This window comes from Scomber japonicus, chromosome 4 (genome assembly GCF_027409825.1).
Source record: "Scomber japonicus isolate fScoJap1 chromosome 4, fScoJap1.pri, whole genome shotgun sequence".
In the NCBI taxonomy this organism is placed as follows: domain Eukaryota; kingdom Metazoa; phylum Chordata; class Actinopteri; order Scombriformes; family Scombridae; genus Scomber; species Scomber japonicus.
In genome coordinates, this window is record NC_070581.1 from 1,351,744 (window position 1) to 1,365,979 (window position 14,236).

At 38.8% G+C, this 14,236-nt stretch overlaps 1 protein-coding gene across 2 annotated transcripts in view; it reads left to right on the forward strand.

Moving 5' to 3' along the window:
* prkcz (protein kinase C, zeta) overlaps positions 1 to 14,236 on the forward strand; it is a 142,321-nt gene that overhangs the window by 110,197 nt on the left and 17,888 nt on the right. For both annotated transcript variants that reach the window (XM_053317434.1, XM_053317433.1), the window contains 2 exons: positions 2,282 to 2,361; positions 6,453 to 6,542. In XM_053317434.1, the coding sequence (XP_053173409.1) occupies positions 2,282 to 2,361; positions 6,453 to 6,542 (170 nt within the window). The remainder of the gene's footprint in view (positions 1 to 2,281; positions 2,362 to 6,452; positions 6,543 to 14,236) is intronic.

Here is a 14,236-nt window from a genome sequence, read left to right on the forward strand (position 1 = left end):
ATACAGTATGTAAACATCTGTATGGATTTCCACATAAACCTGTGTTATGAGAAACCAGAACCATCACCATCAGCCTTACATGCAGACGTAGAAGCATGTTCCAGCCTTGATGTGATGCTCTGTGATACAATTGACATGTGATGCCCTCAAGGCATTCATGCAATAGCGTCAACATTATGATAACTGAAAAATGACAGTCCTAAAGGAAAATCTTACTGTTGTTACACTGCCAAAAGTCAGGCCCTTAAGGAAGGTAACTGTGGATAGTTGTGATTTTCAGTGTGATGGTACTGCTCTATAATATCTGTCCTTCTATTTACATTTGTATTTCCTTGAGGCCATATGGTACCCTTACATAGCCCACCCCCTTACCTCCTCCTCCCTCTCTCACACCCACCCACACAGCTTTCCTTAACAGAAATTCCTCCATACTACAGTGGCCTTGTGTGACGCATTATGTCTCTGCTGTGACTGTCAGTAGCATAGCGTGGCACCACGGCTAGCATCTGCCACCAGTACCATCCTCCTGGCGGTCTTACCGGTTAGAGCAGCAGGTTTCCTGGATCGACGCCTGCTAACAGAAACCAACCCTTTCCACTGCAAGAGCCACCCAGCCATATGCCACCAATAAGCTAGACACTGTGCCAGGTCCTTGCTTTGGGTATCCACACGCCAACCCCAGAGCTTTAGACAGACAGAATCCCAGACTGGCAAACATTTGATTCAGTGAGAGAACCAGCAACAAGATGGTATTCACGTTAAAAAAAACAATCTTTATAGGATATATAGGATGTCTTCATAAGTGTTGTTCCACCCTGAGCCTCCAGAACAGCTTCATAGTGACTCTGCTGGAGGCATGAACACCACTTCTCTAAAAGATATTCCCTCTGTAGGTGTTTTGATGTTGGTGGTACAGTATAGAGCTATGTCTAACATGTCGATCCAAAATCTCCCATAGGTGTTAAGCTAGGCTGTAGTCTGGTGACTGTGAAGGCCATAGCATATGATTCACATCACATTCAGTGCTTGTAAAATTGTAAAAGCGCTTTGAGTGGTCAAAACTACTAGAAAAGTGCTATATAAGTACAGTCCATTTCCCATTTATACACAGTGTGAAGTCAGCTGATTGTTCTTAAGTTACAACTGTCAAACCTTCTAAGTGCTTTGAGTGGTCAAAAAGACTAGAAAAGTGCTATACAGTCCATTTACTCCAGGTTCTCGTATTCCTGATTGGCCAACATTTACATGCCGATACCTGCAGTATATATCTGTGATAAGCTAAAAGAGCCTCTAATTATACAATCCCATCATGCATGAGTCATCAGAAGGTTGGTATGAGGAGCTCTTAAAGCCAACCTGCTCTGTGACCTTGTGTCATTGTTATCAGTTCAACTAAAGATGATAAAGAATTTGGAAAGTTAGCTAGCAAGGCCTTATAAATGGAGACACAGGTATGCTGGTTCCTTTTGTTGTCAGTGACAACCATCCAACATCCATTATTTGTGATGACGCAGATCCTCTTTAATCTGGATTTAGACAGAGAAATTCAGTTCATAGAATTTTAGAGAGTTAATCAAACTGAATCTACGTAGGAAGCAAATTAAACACAGTGAAAAGTGAGGTGACATGTACCTTCCTCTTCAGTTCACCATCGTGTCCTTTCCCACATTGTTTGTGAAGAGGTTTTAATGGAAGACAATGTGCACTAATGTCTTGAATCGCATTTGTTTTGCATTTTGATTAGTTTTTGAAGTGGGATATCCTGGGTTCTAATCCCAAACGGGTCAATTTAGCATCATATAACAAATAATGTGTGCGTTGATACGAGAAAATATCCAGAGATCACACAAAGAGTAACTCACCTTGTAGCTTTATAGAATGTAACTAACATTACCTTGAACAGCACTTTGGTGAAAAAAAGCTCTGGCTCCCACCTTTAGCAATAAACACTAATGTATGAAGAAGTACCACATCCTTGGATTTAGGTTTTTGAGGGAAAAAAACTATTTTTCAGTGTGTTTTAGTTCTCGTTAGTATGACATTGTTGAGCAGTGGGAGTCTCAAGGCTGTGTGTAGACCATCAAAAGTGAGAGAAAGAACAGAATAGTGTCCTCTGTATCTCCTCCCTTCCTTTGACTCCCACGCAGCAGACATGGTCACCCACAGGCAGGTTGGACTGTGAATCATCCTCCTCCCCACTCACGATTGTCCTTTTCTTTCTCTCTCTCTCTCTCTCTCTCTCGCCCTCCCTCCCTGTCCTCCTTCTCTTTTTTGCCAACAGTTATTCTTGAGAAGCCCATTCGCATCCCAAGGTCTCTCTCGGTGAAAGCTGCCAGCGTGCTCAAGGGCTTTCTAAACAAGGTGAGAGCAGTTTACTCCCAAACAGACCCTTCTTTTTCTCTCTCTCTCTCTCTCTCTCTCTCTCTCTATCTCTCTCTCTCTTCATGTACATTGGCACTCTGTCAAATCACCATGTGTGATCTTGCCAGCTACAGACCTATCTCCAACCTCGTCTTTCTGTCCAAGGACCACACAGCAAACTATTTGACAAATTTCTGTCAGATTTTCATTCTGCACACTGTTCTGAAACAGTTCTGCTCATAGTTGTAAATCATGTGCTGATGGCAGTTGATGCAGGGCCCCATTTTCTCCTGACTCTCCTTAATCTCAGTATTGCATTTGACACTATGGATCACACTATCCTCTTAAAGCGCCTACACACCACATATCATAGTGTTTTCCATCCTACCTAACTGATGGGACTGAGTATGTCTCACTGGGAGGATTGCTCCCTGTCAGCTATGGTGTTCCACAAATATTTAGTGTCAGCTCCTGTACATGTTTCCCTCTGGATGTGTCGTCAGCAGATATGGAACGGCTTGTGATTACTATGCTGATGATACCCAGCTGTACATCGAAACTGCCTCAAGCCCGTCTGCAGCCATGTCAGGCTTCAGTACCTGTTGGAAGGAGATAAAGGATTATTTATTATTGGCACTTCAGTCATCCCCTTATCTCAGCTTTGATGACCAAGACATCCCCCTTTCTTCCTCACTCACTTATCTTGGTGTTAGGTTTGACCCTCAGCTGACTTTTTACCTTCTCAAAAACATCACTAAACTCCGGCCCCACTCTAACCCTGTCAGATGCAGAGAAACTTGTCCATGCCTTGATCTCCTCAAGACTGGACTACTGCAGTGGAACATTTAACAGCAGTTGTTTTCACTGTACAGGCTCCCTGTCTCCTTTAGGATTGACTAAAAAGTCCCGCAATCCGCAAACAAATCCATCAATGGACCATGCCTCTCCCTACCTACAGGATCTGATCATACCACAAACCTCCACCCACACCCTCAGATCTGCCAGCAGCTTGGTCCTCTGCAGTCTCAGTATTAAGCTCCGCTCCATGGGGGACGGAGCCTTCTGCTATGCTCATGCTTGTGGAACAGCCTTGCTAACCATCTGAGGGCAGCGCAGAGTCCCATGTGAGGACACTTGATATGCAGATTTAGAAAATGTAATAGCTTTAAGATATATCACTATTATACGTTCATGTTCCAGAATATATAATAATTTCTGAATATAATATGCTATACTCAATCTGACAGGTCAGCGTCCCAGCTTTAATTGCTTCAATTATGGAATTTGCACTTATTTGCTTTCTTTCTGAGAGTGAGGTTAAAAGATCTTCGGAAACCAAGAACAGTCATGTTTTTTGGTGCCATTATCTCAAGATCAAAAGTTAGTTTCTTCTTATTAGTTTACTAATGTTTATTAAAGATCAGGATTGCCATGCATGCATATTGTAATCTGCTTCATTGGCTATTATGATGGTTCAGTTGACACCACTTACAATTCAGATGTTGTTATAATATTGATAACAATTAGCTTAATGAAATTATAACACTGCTTATTATTTTGCCATGGAGACTCACAGTAGTATTAAGTATTTTGTTAGTATGAGAGATTCTGTCATGTAGTCTGACTTCCAAACAGCTGTGCCACCGCTCAGTGCATATTCCTTCACACTTCTTCCATTAGTGCTCTTTTTTGATAGCAATTTTGTATTATTCAAAGTGTACTATTATAGATTCAGCATTGGTTCAACATTATGGACAATGCATAAAGGCATGACATGCAACGTGCCAGTTATGATTCATTTTTATACTGAGCAAAATGAGACAGCAGTAAGGAAAAAGTCATTTTTCTTGTGATAAATTATCTTGATATCCTAAGAAATCAACCTTTGTTTGCTCAAGATAATGAGATGAACCTGATATATAAGATAACAAGCTTTTTTATCTTGAGATAACGAAATAATTAACTCCACACCTATACATTACACCTATATGGTGCGCAGGTGGTCGAGTGGTTAGAGCGCATACCATATACGCAGCCGACCCCGGTTTGAATCCCGATCGGAGGTCCTTTGCTGCATGTCACACCCCCCTCTCTCTCCCATGTTTCCTGTCTATCTACTGATAAATATAGGCGTCTATGCCAACAAAATCTTTAAAAACAAAACAAAACAAACATTACACCTATATTACACTACTAAAGTTCACTGATTAACATGCTCCGTCACACAAACATAAATGCAATACAGAACATTTATGGCTTTAGAAAAATATTGAACGTGCTATATAAATAAATTCTGATTGATTGATTGATAGGTAGTGGTGTTATTATTATTATTATTATTATTATTATCATTCGTATTATTATTATTATTATTATTGTTATTATTAGTATAGCTATTTCAGGATTAATCGTTTAAATATTCACCGAGCAATTCTGTGCAGCCTTTGCTTGTTGCCTGGCAACATTACAGTGATGGCAAGAAGTCATAACAATGCATCTGCGTCTGTGCATTAAGATATTCAGTATGACAGTAAATAGTGAACTTGCCATAATGTGAAACTATTCCTTTAAAAATGGGGTTTCAGAGCCTATTCTTCCTAAAAGTTTAAATATTGATCCAGTTTCCACATATATTTTAGTGAGAGTTTTATCCAGCTTGTATATTTGACAGAATTTCTTCTTTTTTTTTTAAAAACTCAGCTTCCAGGCAGCTTTAACTTCCATACATTTCACTACATTATGAAAATATGCAGGGTAGAAAAACTCCTTTTATTGTTATCAGAATAATCTTACTGTGGCATTTAGATGAAGCACAAAAAGTTCCCATTTGTATTGCCAAGCACTCTTAACGAAAACAGGAGTATATTCACTGGAATTGTGAAAAGACCCAAACCAACAATAGATCAGTTGTGTGTGTATCAATACCTTATATCTTATTCCTCTGTGTGATAGAGCTGCTTTCCAAAAACGATTTAAAACACATCAGTGAGCCACACATGTTCCTTCATTACCATCAACACAAATTGTGATTTATTTTGACTCAATCCCACACCGTCCTGCTGCCAGAAATACTCACTACAACACTATTAATCCACCGCTGAAAATAGTCCCCAACTAATGCACTGTTTGAGTAACATTTGTTAAAACTACAGTGCCCAGCTGTTTTAGGAAATTATTTCACTTTTTAAAGAAATTATACTATCTTTCTGAATAGTTTTTTTTAGGATATATTTCTTTAATATAACCAAATGGCTTGATGCTGAGAGCCACAGACAGGGAATAGATGTCACAAATGATTAAGAGATGGACTAACGCAGTGTTGGTTTTGGTCTTTTCATGAGATTTGTTGAAAGTAAAAAAAATATCATCTCAACCAAGTTACATTTTTATAGCTTAGTAAAATGAATAGAGAACAGTTGCCTGGAAGGTTGGTTAAAAAACGCTCTTTAAGTGATGTAAAATATGTATTGATTTGTAGAAAATAGCCTACAAAATGCTCAAATAGTGGTATGAAATATATCCACCTTATTCCATTCTCAGATCTGTTAAAGGAGTACAAATACTTCTTTTTATGTTTATTTCAGTCCCTGGTTTAATGTATTTTTCACAAGGTTTCGTGTGCATGTGCGTGCGTGTGTGTGTATGATGTGTCAGTGTGGCTCTAATGCATGAGGGTTCTTGTGCTCATGTAAACAGCCTTTCAGCTTTTCAAGTAGGCTTTGCCACAGTCACTCATCACTATAACTGTTGTGATGAAAAGAGTCCAGTCCAAGTGAAGAAGTAAGTGTGGGCTCTATGATGACATATGTACATACAGCACATGATGAAAAGATGTGGGGCCAACATCATTACTAATTATCCACATGGCAGTTGCTTCATTCTCTTTGGAGCTGCAACATCTGGAATATAATAAGAGAGAGATGTTATCTGTTGACACATGACCCGCTCCTCATAAAAGTAGAGTCAGTCTGACAGTTAGGCAAATTAGCATCTGAATGTGCATTCATAAATTAAATAAAATTCTTTCACATTGCTGTCACATTGCACTTGTTCCTGTTTACATTCCTGACACACTGTCTTGGTCCCAACAGGATCCCAAGGAGCGTATGGGATGCCAGGTCCAGACAGGCTTCACAGATATCAAGTCACACACATTTTTCCGCAATATAGACTGGGAACAGGTAAGAGCTCACTGCTGCTGTTCAGTGGATCTTTATGAAAACTGTAAAATATCATATTGCATTACTGCAACTACTGTACACTTACATCACATTTTCAACATTCTGCACATTCCATGATGAAAACGAGCAAGGAGGGAGCGCTTTGACAGCCACGCAGTTACTGCGCATGCATAATCACAACCTCCCTGGTTCAACTCAAGGGACCTTTGCTGTGTGTCATTCCCCCCTCCCTCCCTCTCTCTCTCTCTCTCTCTCTCTCTCTCCCTCTCTCTCTCTCTCTCTTTCTCTCTCTCTCTCTCTCTCTCTCTCTCTCTCTCTCTCTCTCTCTCCATCTACTTTCTAATTTAAAAAAAGGGAAAAATGCCCAAAAAACAGAAAACAAGAAGAAGGAAAAACTATCATGTTATCTATCTACTTTTCTAAATGTATGAATGACATAGAAGAGATGACACGTCCTTCACTGCCAACACAACCAATGACTGTCCACCAGTCTGTTTTTCCACAAATGAGACAAACTACATAAATATTCGAAAACAAAAACAAAAATGTATCAAATTTTTGCCAACAAATAAAACCTCAAAAATATTATTATATCTGAATGTCTCATACTTAGTACTCTCCTTCTTCATAAGATTGAGCTGCTTGAACTGTAGCACTGAATCAAATGCAGCATCTTCCATTATAGTAACATTATGTGTCTGTGGGTAAGGGGGAAAAAGTTAGAAAAGCAACATTTTTTAAATGCAAATATCACTGACAAAAACTATAACAAGGGCTCTATTTTAATCTCACAGCAAGTGCAAGACATAGTGCTCAGTGGTGTATTTTGGCTGTGTGGACTGTGTGGACTGTGTGGGCGATTACAAGCACACCTGCTATTTTGGTTTATGTCTGTGCAGTAACACAAAGTGAAAAAGGGTTGAGTGAAGAAGAGTATGTAGAACCAGCAAACAAATGATTAGTGTAACTGTGTAAACTGTTGGTTTTTACTTAGGTTTTCTATGCAGTTCTGATACAAACCTCTCAGATGAGCAGGTTTTTTCAAGGGTCAGTCTCCATTGGCTAATGAGTCATTCAGTCAACAAGCACACATTGGCGGATACAGACATTTTAAAGAGCAGCACTGTGTGTTCATTACACATTAAACTGTACTGAATTCCCTCATTCATTAAGTGTAAGTATTGATTATATATGTTGTCTGTGTTGTACTAGACCAGAGCAGTCACACTCATTTTCATTCAAGGGTCATATACAGACCAGTATGATGTAGGCCGGATCATTAGAAAGATGGAGGGAAGGAAGGACCGACAGAAGGAAGGACAGACAGACAGATGGAAGGAAGGAGGGAAGAAAGGTAGGAAGGACAGACAGACACACGGAAGAAGAAAGGGAGGAATGACAGAAGGAAGAAAGGGAGGAAAGACAGATGGAAGGAAGGAAGGAACGAAGAAAGGAAAATAGGAAGGTAGGGAGGAAGGACAGAAGGAAGTATGGACAGACGGAAGGAAGGAAAGAAGGAAGGAGGGAACAAAGAAAAGAAAAAGAATGTAGGGAGGAAGGACGGACAGACAGACGGAAGGAAGGAAAGAAGGAAGGAGGGACAAAGAAAGGAAAAAAGGAAGGTAGGGAGGAAGGACAGATGGAAGGAAGGAAAAAAGGAAGGTAGGAAGACAGGTGCAAGAAAGGGAGGAAGGACAGATGGAAAGAACGAACAAACAAACGAAGAAAGGAAAAAAGGAAGGTAGAAAGGACAGATGGAAGGAAGGAAAAGAACACAGGAAGGAAAGTGGGCCAGATTGCACCCCCGCTGCGGTCCGGTTCTGGCCCGTGGGCCTCATGTTTGACACCCCTGTACTAGACAGTTTATTTAGTAGTTTTAAGTGAGAGGTAAAGCTTGTGTACATGAACACACACACACACACAGAACAAACATTTGTGCCTGTTTGTATTTCTGTATAGATAAGTGCATGCAGTGATAGCTTTAGTTAATAAGAATATTCATTTGTGAAAGTAATTCATACAGTTTCTTCAGTCTCTTCTCATTTTGAGTGCTGAAAGTGTTTCTTGTCTTTGAAGATGGTGCAGCAAGGTATCCTAAAAAAATGTTTTGTTTTATTCCATCATCTCTCCAGAGATGATTGCTGGCATACAGACTGAGCTGTTTGAGGAAGAGAACAGCAAGGGAAACATGCCAAAATACTCATAAGTGACCTTGACAATAGCTTGTTTTGGTGCGTTTCTGACATTAACCGTATTTTTCAGTTGCATCATTCTGCATACACACACACACACACACACACACACACACACACACACACACACACACACACACACACACACACACACACACACACACACGTACTACTGTAGTAATAAAGTCAGTCATAAAGATGCATCATCGAAATGATGCTCTAAGGCATATTATGGATTGGCTGTAGATCCTGGCTGTGAATGCAGTCACATGAATACCATCTATTTGAATCTATTCAGAGTTAGTGAGCACACTGATGATGCAGAGACTTTAACATGACTTTAACTCATAACCTTCACTCATCACCACCAAGAAGCCAAAGTCTTTTCACTTTAGGGACTTACCCTGCTGTTAATACAATAATAAAATGCACTTCTATTACTATTATGCTTTGCAAGGAACTCAGAGACACTTCACATTCATGAGAAATTCCATAAATGAAACAAAATAAAATCAAATATGGAAACAATAACTGCAACAAAAACAACAGTAAGAAAATAGAGGAAAAAGGCTCAAGGCTGCTCTTATTCATTGACAGCATCTATAGTTGTGATATAAGATTGATTGTAATGTGGTGGGACTTGATCTTTCATTTTCTTCTTAACGGTGCTTAATTGTACAGTGATGCAGTGTTTAGCATGACTTCTAAAGCAGTTATCAGCTTGAATATGTTTTTAGCTGCTAGCCAGTCTTTCTGTCTAATACTTAGCTTGAAGGAAACATCACATCTATTGCTGTGAAATATAGTGAGAACATTGATTGTCATTGTGAACCCTGTTAGTATGGTGATCTCATGACTTCTCTTGCAGCGCCATCCTCACATCCAAATGTCAGCTTTGCACACAAGATATCATGAAGTGGATTTGATTGGCCTTGAAAATGAAATCTGAAAAGGCTTTCCAGACCTGAATGTTTTGGGATAAAAAAAAATGTTGTACTTCATCAACATCATCACCAATGATATCAAATGGCTATATAATGTATTGATCAGAATCTAATGAAGTGAATGGCAGGCTTCTGTCCTACTTCCTAAATATTGTTGTTGAAATCATTACTTAAAAGTGTTATAATTTGGAGGACACCACCGTGGGTCCACGTACCACTTATCAGTTTAATTTTATGTATTAAAAATAAAGTTCAAGCAATCATCTCACCATTCTCACACAGGCTTTATATAACAAGATCCCACCCTGAGCTTCATATTAGAGGAGAATGGCTACAGTATGAATATGGACCCAGTTTACACCAAGATCCCAAAAACTGGCAACAATCAACGCAAATCAAAGAATAAATAGTCAATTTGACTATTTTACATTATGAAAAGGATAAAACCAAAATGAACATTGCAGACCAAACAGAGATATAACTAGTACTGTTTTCTACACATAGACTAACTTGAGCAACATTTGAAATCATTCCTTATATCATCCTCAACTTTATTAAATCAAGGTTGTTTTGGTCTAACTAAAAAAGAAATGAAGAGAGAAGACAAGCACATTTCAAGCAGATAAAGTGTGATGGAAGTTGGTAAAATACTCCACCTAGCACACAGTTCATGCTTTCTGAAAAACAACTGCTGACAACTGATCTGAGGTTTGACTACAACCTGTCAGCTCACTTAGTAGTAATGTAAGAACAACAAACACATAATACATTCTTCACACCCACATTTAATATCAGTTAGCTGTGAGATCAGAGTACAGCTGTCATCATACATTCAGATTTTCCTTTGTCAAACTGGATGGCATGTGTCTACAGGAACTTAAACAACATCCAGAACACACCATCATGATCTTAACAGTCACACGAGTGAGGTGGAGCTCTTTGTGTTCAAAAATACATGATAGTTATAGACATTGTGTGCAGTGTAGTGCCTTCCCCCTCTGTGGAGCAACAAGGCAAATAAAAGTGAATTTCTAATCACACACACACACACACACACACACACACACACACACACACACACACACACACACACACAAATGAAACATTAGCACTGTATATGTGCATTTGCAGGATGGAAGGGAAGGTGAGGTTCTGACGCACAACACTATTTGAAACAGACATGAAAGCAGAATAAAGGCCATTCACTATGAAAGATCCTTCCAGTGCCAAAGTAATAAAGTCTGGGTTTGTGAGTGTCCAGTGATACAGCAGCCAGCACAGACCAGCTGCTGCCAGTTACTCATATTATAAGCCATTGAAACACTGGAAGATACTCACTAGCCAATATAATGAAAAACAACAGCACCGGAATTAGTGTTGAAGTAGGGTGACATTCAGCTTTTGATGATGTAATATCATGATTTAACCAACACCATTTCAGCCATAACTCACATGTAGCTTCTCACCTCAGAAATGGTCACATAGTTGAATTACTAATGTTAGAAATGTCAAAAATAAAACATTAGATGCTACTTTTGCTGAAAATAAAGTTGGAAAAGAGTCAGATGAGACCTGCAATCCCAACATGTCATTCATAGAACGGTAGAATATTGAGTTATAACCAACCAGTTTGATTTGTGTAGATGTAGGAGTTATTCTGCTGATGCCTGGTTTGGTTTTTAGCCAATGTGATGAAGGTAAACGCAGTGAACGACCATCAACATATCAGTCCTGCTGCCTTCAGATGCCACAGACACTTAATGAACTGAAGCAAAACTTTTCATACATGAGTGCAGATGCTTTAACCACATTAAACGTTCATTTCTGTGCCACTTTTGTTTGGAGAGTGTTTACTTGAAATCAATTATGTATATTTATTATATTATATATCTGTTATTGCAGCACATTTACAGCAGGTATTTAGTATGCTCATGTTGATAATTCACTAAGTGGCACTAGAGTGACTTTGCTCCAGAAACAGACTTGGTTCTTCTTTAAAAGCATCAGCAACTCGCTTTGCACCTTACGTATCTCGTCCCAGTAGTTCACTGTGCTTTTACACATTTAGTATCGGCTCAGCTCGCTTGGAACCTCAGCAGAGCAGGTACTATAAAAGTGCCAGGTACCAGGTACTATCCCTAGTGGAAACGCAAAAAAAAAACGAGTCGAGTAGTGCTGGAAGTGTATAATGGAAAAGCGTCATTAGAGTAGGTTTAGACATTATCACTGTGACCTTAATACCTGGCTTACATGGTTACACACTATGTTACCACAACACCTGATACTGGCACCTGTGGTGAAACATAGTGGAGGGCGTGAGGATGGCGCCAGTTTGGTTTGTGTTGGTGGTTTAGCTGATGAGGGGTCATGTCACTGCAGTAAGGACTACTACTTGTTGGTCAGACAGGATATAAGCCTTCCGAGAGAAGCTCTTTGCCATTTGGTTAAAAGAAGCAGTTGGTGACTACATGTGTAAACTCTGCTTGTAGCCTATAATGTTATCATTTAACTAACAGACAACTGAATGTATTTTATGCTTTTTAATATCTCTGTGAGAATACTAAAACACACTAAATAAATGTGTTTTCTAAAATGCATTTGCTAGCATCACTTTTGTGACATTTCAGCCTTGAATAGAAGAAATAAGAATACAGCTAATACATACACACATGTTAAGCCATGCAAATCTGAATTTGTTTTGAACATTTGCCCATATGTTCAATAACACAAGACATAAACGGTTACCACTAGCTTTATTCATCGAAACATAATCAATATCAATCAATCAATCTTTATTTATATAGCGCCAAATCACAACAAAAGTCATCTCAAGGCACTAACACATAGAGCAGGTCTAGACTGTACTCTTTCATTTAATTTAAAGAGACTCAACATTCCCACATGAGCAGCACTATGTGACAGTAGCAAGGAAGAACTCCCTTTTCAACAGGAAGAAACCTCAGACAGAACCAGACTCAAAGAGGACAGCCATCTGCCTCCACCATAACAAGACAAAACAAACAGATACAAAAAACAAGAGCAAAACAGACTAAACCAGTAAAGTAAATCACTCCATTTCCCATTTGGAACTTAAATCAGCTGCTTAAAAACATAAAAACATACACATAAACAATGTATATAATGTTCTCATCCTGTTCATAGTTCACCACAATAGTCCTTGATCCTAACCGCTATCCTCTCAGAAGTCATTTTAAACATTATGTTATTATTATTATTAGAAACTGATTCAGTGCAGAGCACAGTTTTTCCCAGTAATACTGAGTAATGTTACCTTGTGAGGCACAAAATAATGCAAGAATCCATCTTGTCAGGGTTCAAGTTATGTGCTTGTGGTTCAGACAAATCAGCGTTGTAAATCCAGCTGCCTCACAGATAAGAGGGTGATACATAAATGGTTCATCCAATCACCTTCCAAGTACCTGTCCTTTTCCAAACAGTTTCCGTGGACGACTTCTCAGATGGCTTTCTATAACAAACCCTCTGGCTCATCAGGTTATGAACAATGTGTGTGACGTTTGAATGTGATAAAGTGGTAATGGTTAGTGAGTTATGAGTAGTGTTTGTTGAAATGTAAGACTACAGCTGGATTCTATCACTGGACCTCATGCATCATGCTTCACTAGTACACACACATTTGTTCTTGAATTTAACATATAAGTGATTTAAGATCTTGAGGATTCCTTGGTGGCCTGGGGAAAGTTCCAGAGGACCTTTTGTTGTTTGTCATTACCATATGCAGTGATCTCTATATACTTTTAGCTATTTAATAAAAGACATAAAATGCCCCCAAATTATGTCGAATATATATTTAGTTTAAAAGAAAAGAATTTCCTCTTTTTCAATTTAGTCTCTTTACAAATAAAACTCAGGAGTGTAGAAGTCATGTACAGACAGTCTGCCTTTCTTCACAATAATGTTTTCATCTGATTGAATTTGGAGTTCAAATATGTAACAGAAATCACAGTGCAGTATGATTGCTGCCAATTTAGCTTCTGTAGAGGTTCAGTACTTATTTTTCTCATAATTTGGCATGACAACTTCTAAAAAAAGCTTGCTATCCAGGTGAACGTCCTTTGTTCCACCTGACAGTTTAACATCACCTACTGTATAATATTCTCTTTTGACTGTCACATCCCCCTTAAACACCTCCCATCATGTCATGGAATGCTTTGTTTGTTGAAGATGTTTTTTCACATCTGATTTTATGACAAACTATAGTAATACAGCTGCTTAATGTCACAGTGTTGACACTTCCCTTTCACATCTCTCCTACTAATTCCACTACTGACACTCCTAAATTGATAGGTTTTCATTTGTTGATTCCTGACAAGAGGACTTCAGTCCATTGGATGTAGAATTGTTCCTTTTCCACAATTTACAAATGTTAGTTTATTTATTTTAATCCATAAAAACACTGTCTTTATGTGCATCCAAAACAGAACCCTGATTTAGACTAGCTTAGTTTTAGAATAGCCTTCCCAAATGCAATGGCCTTGCAACTGTAATTGTTTCCAGTTTGTAATTAGTCTGTTCCAGC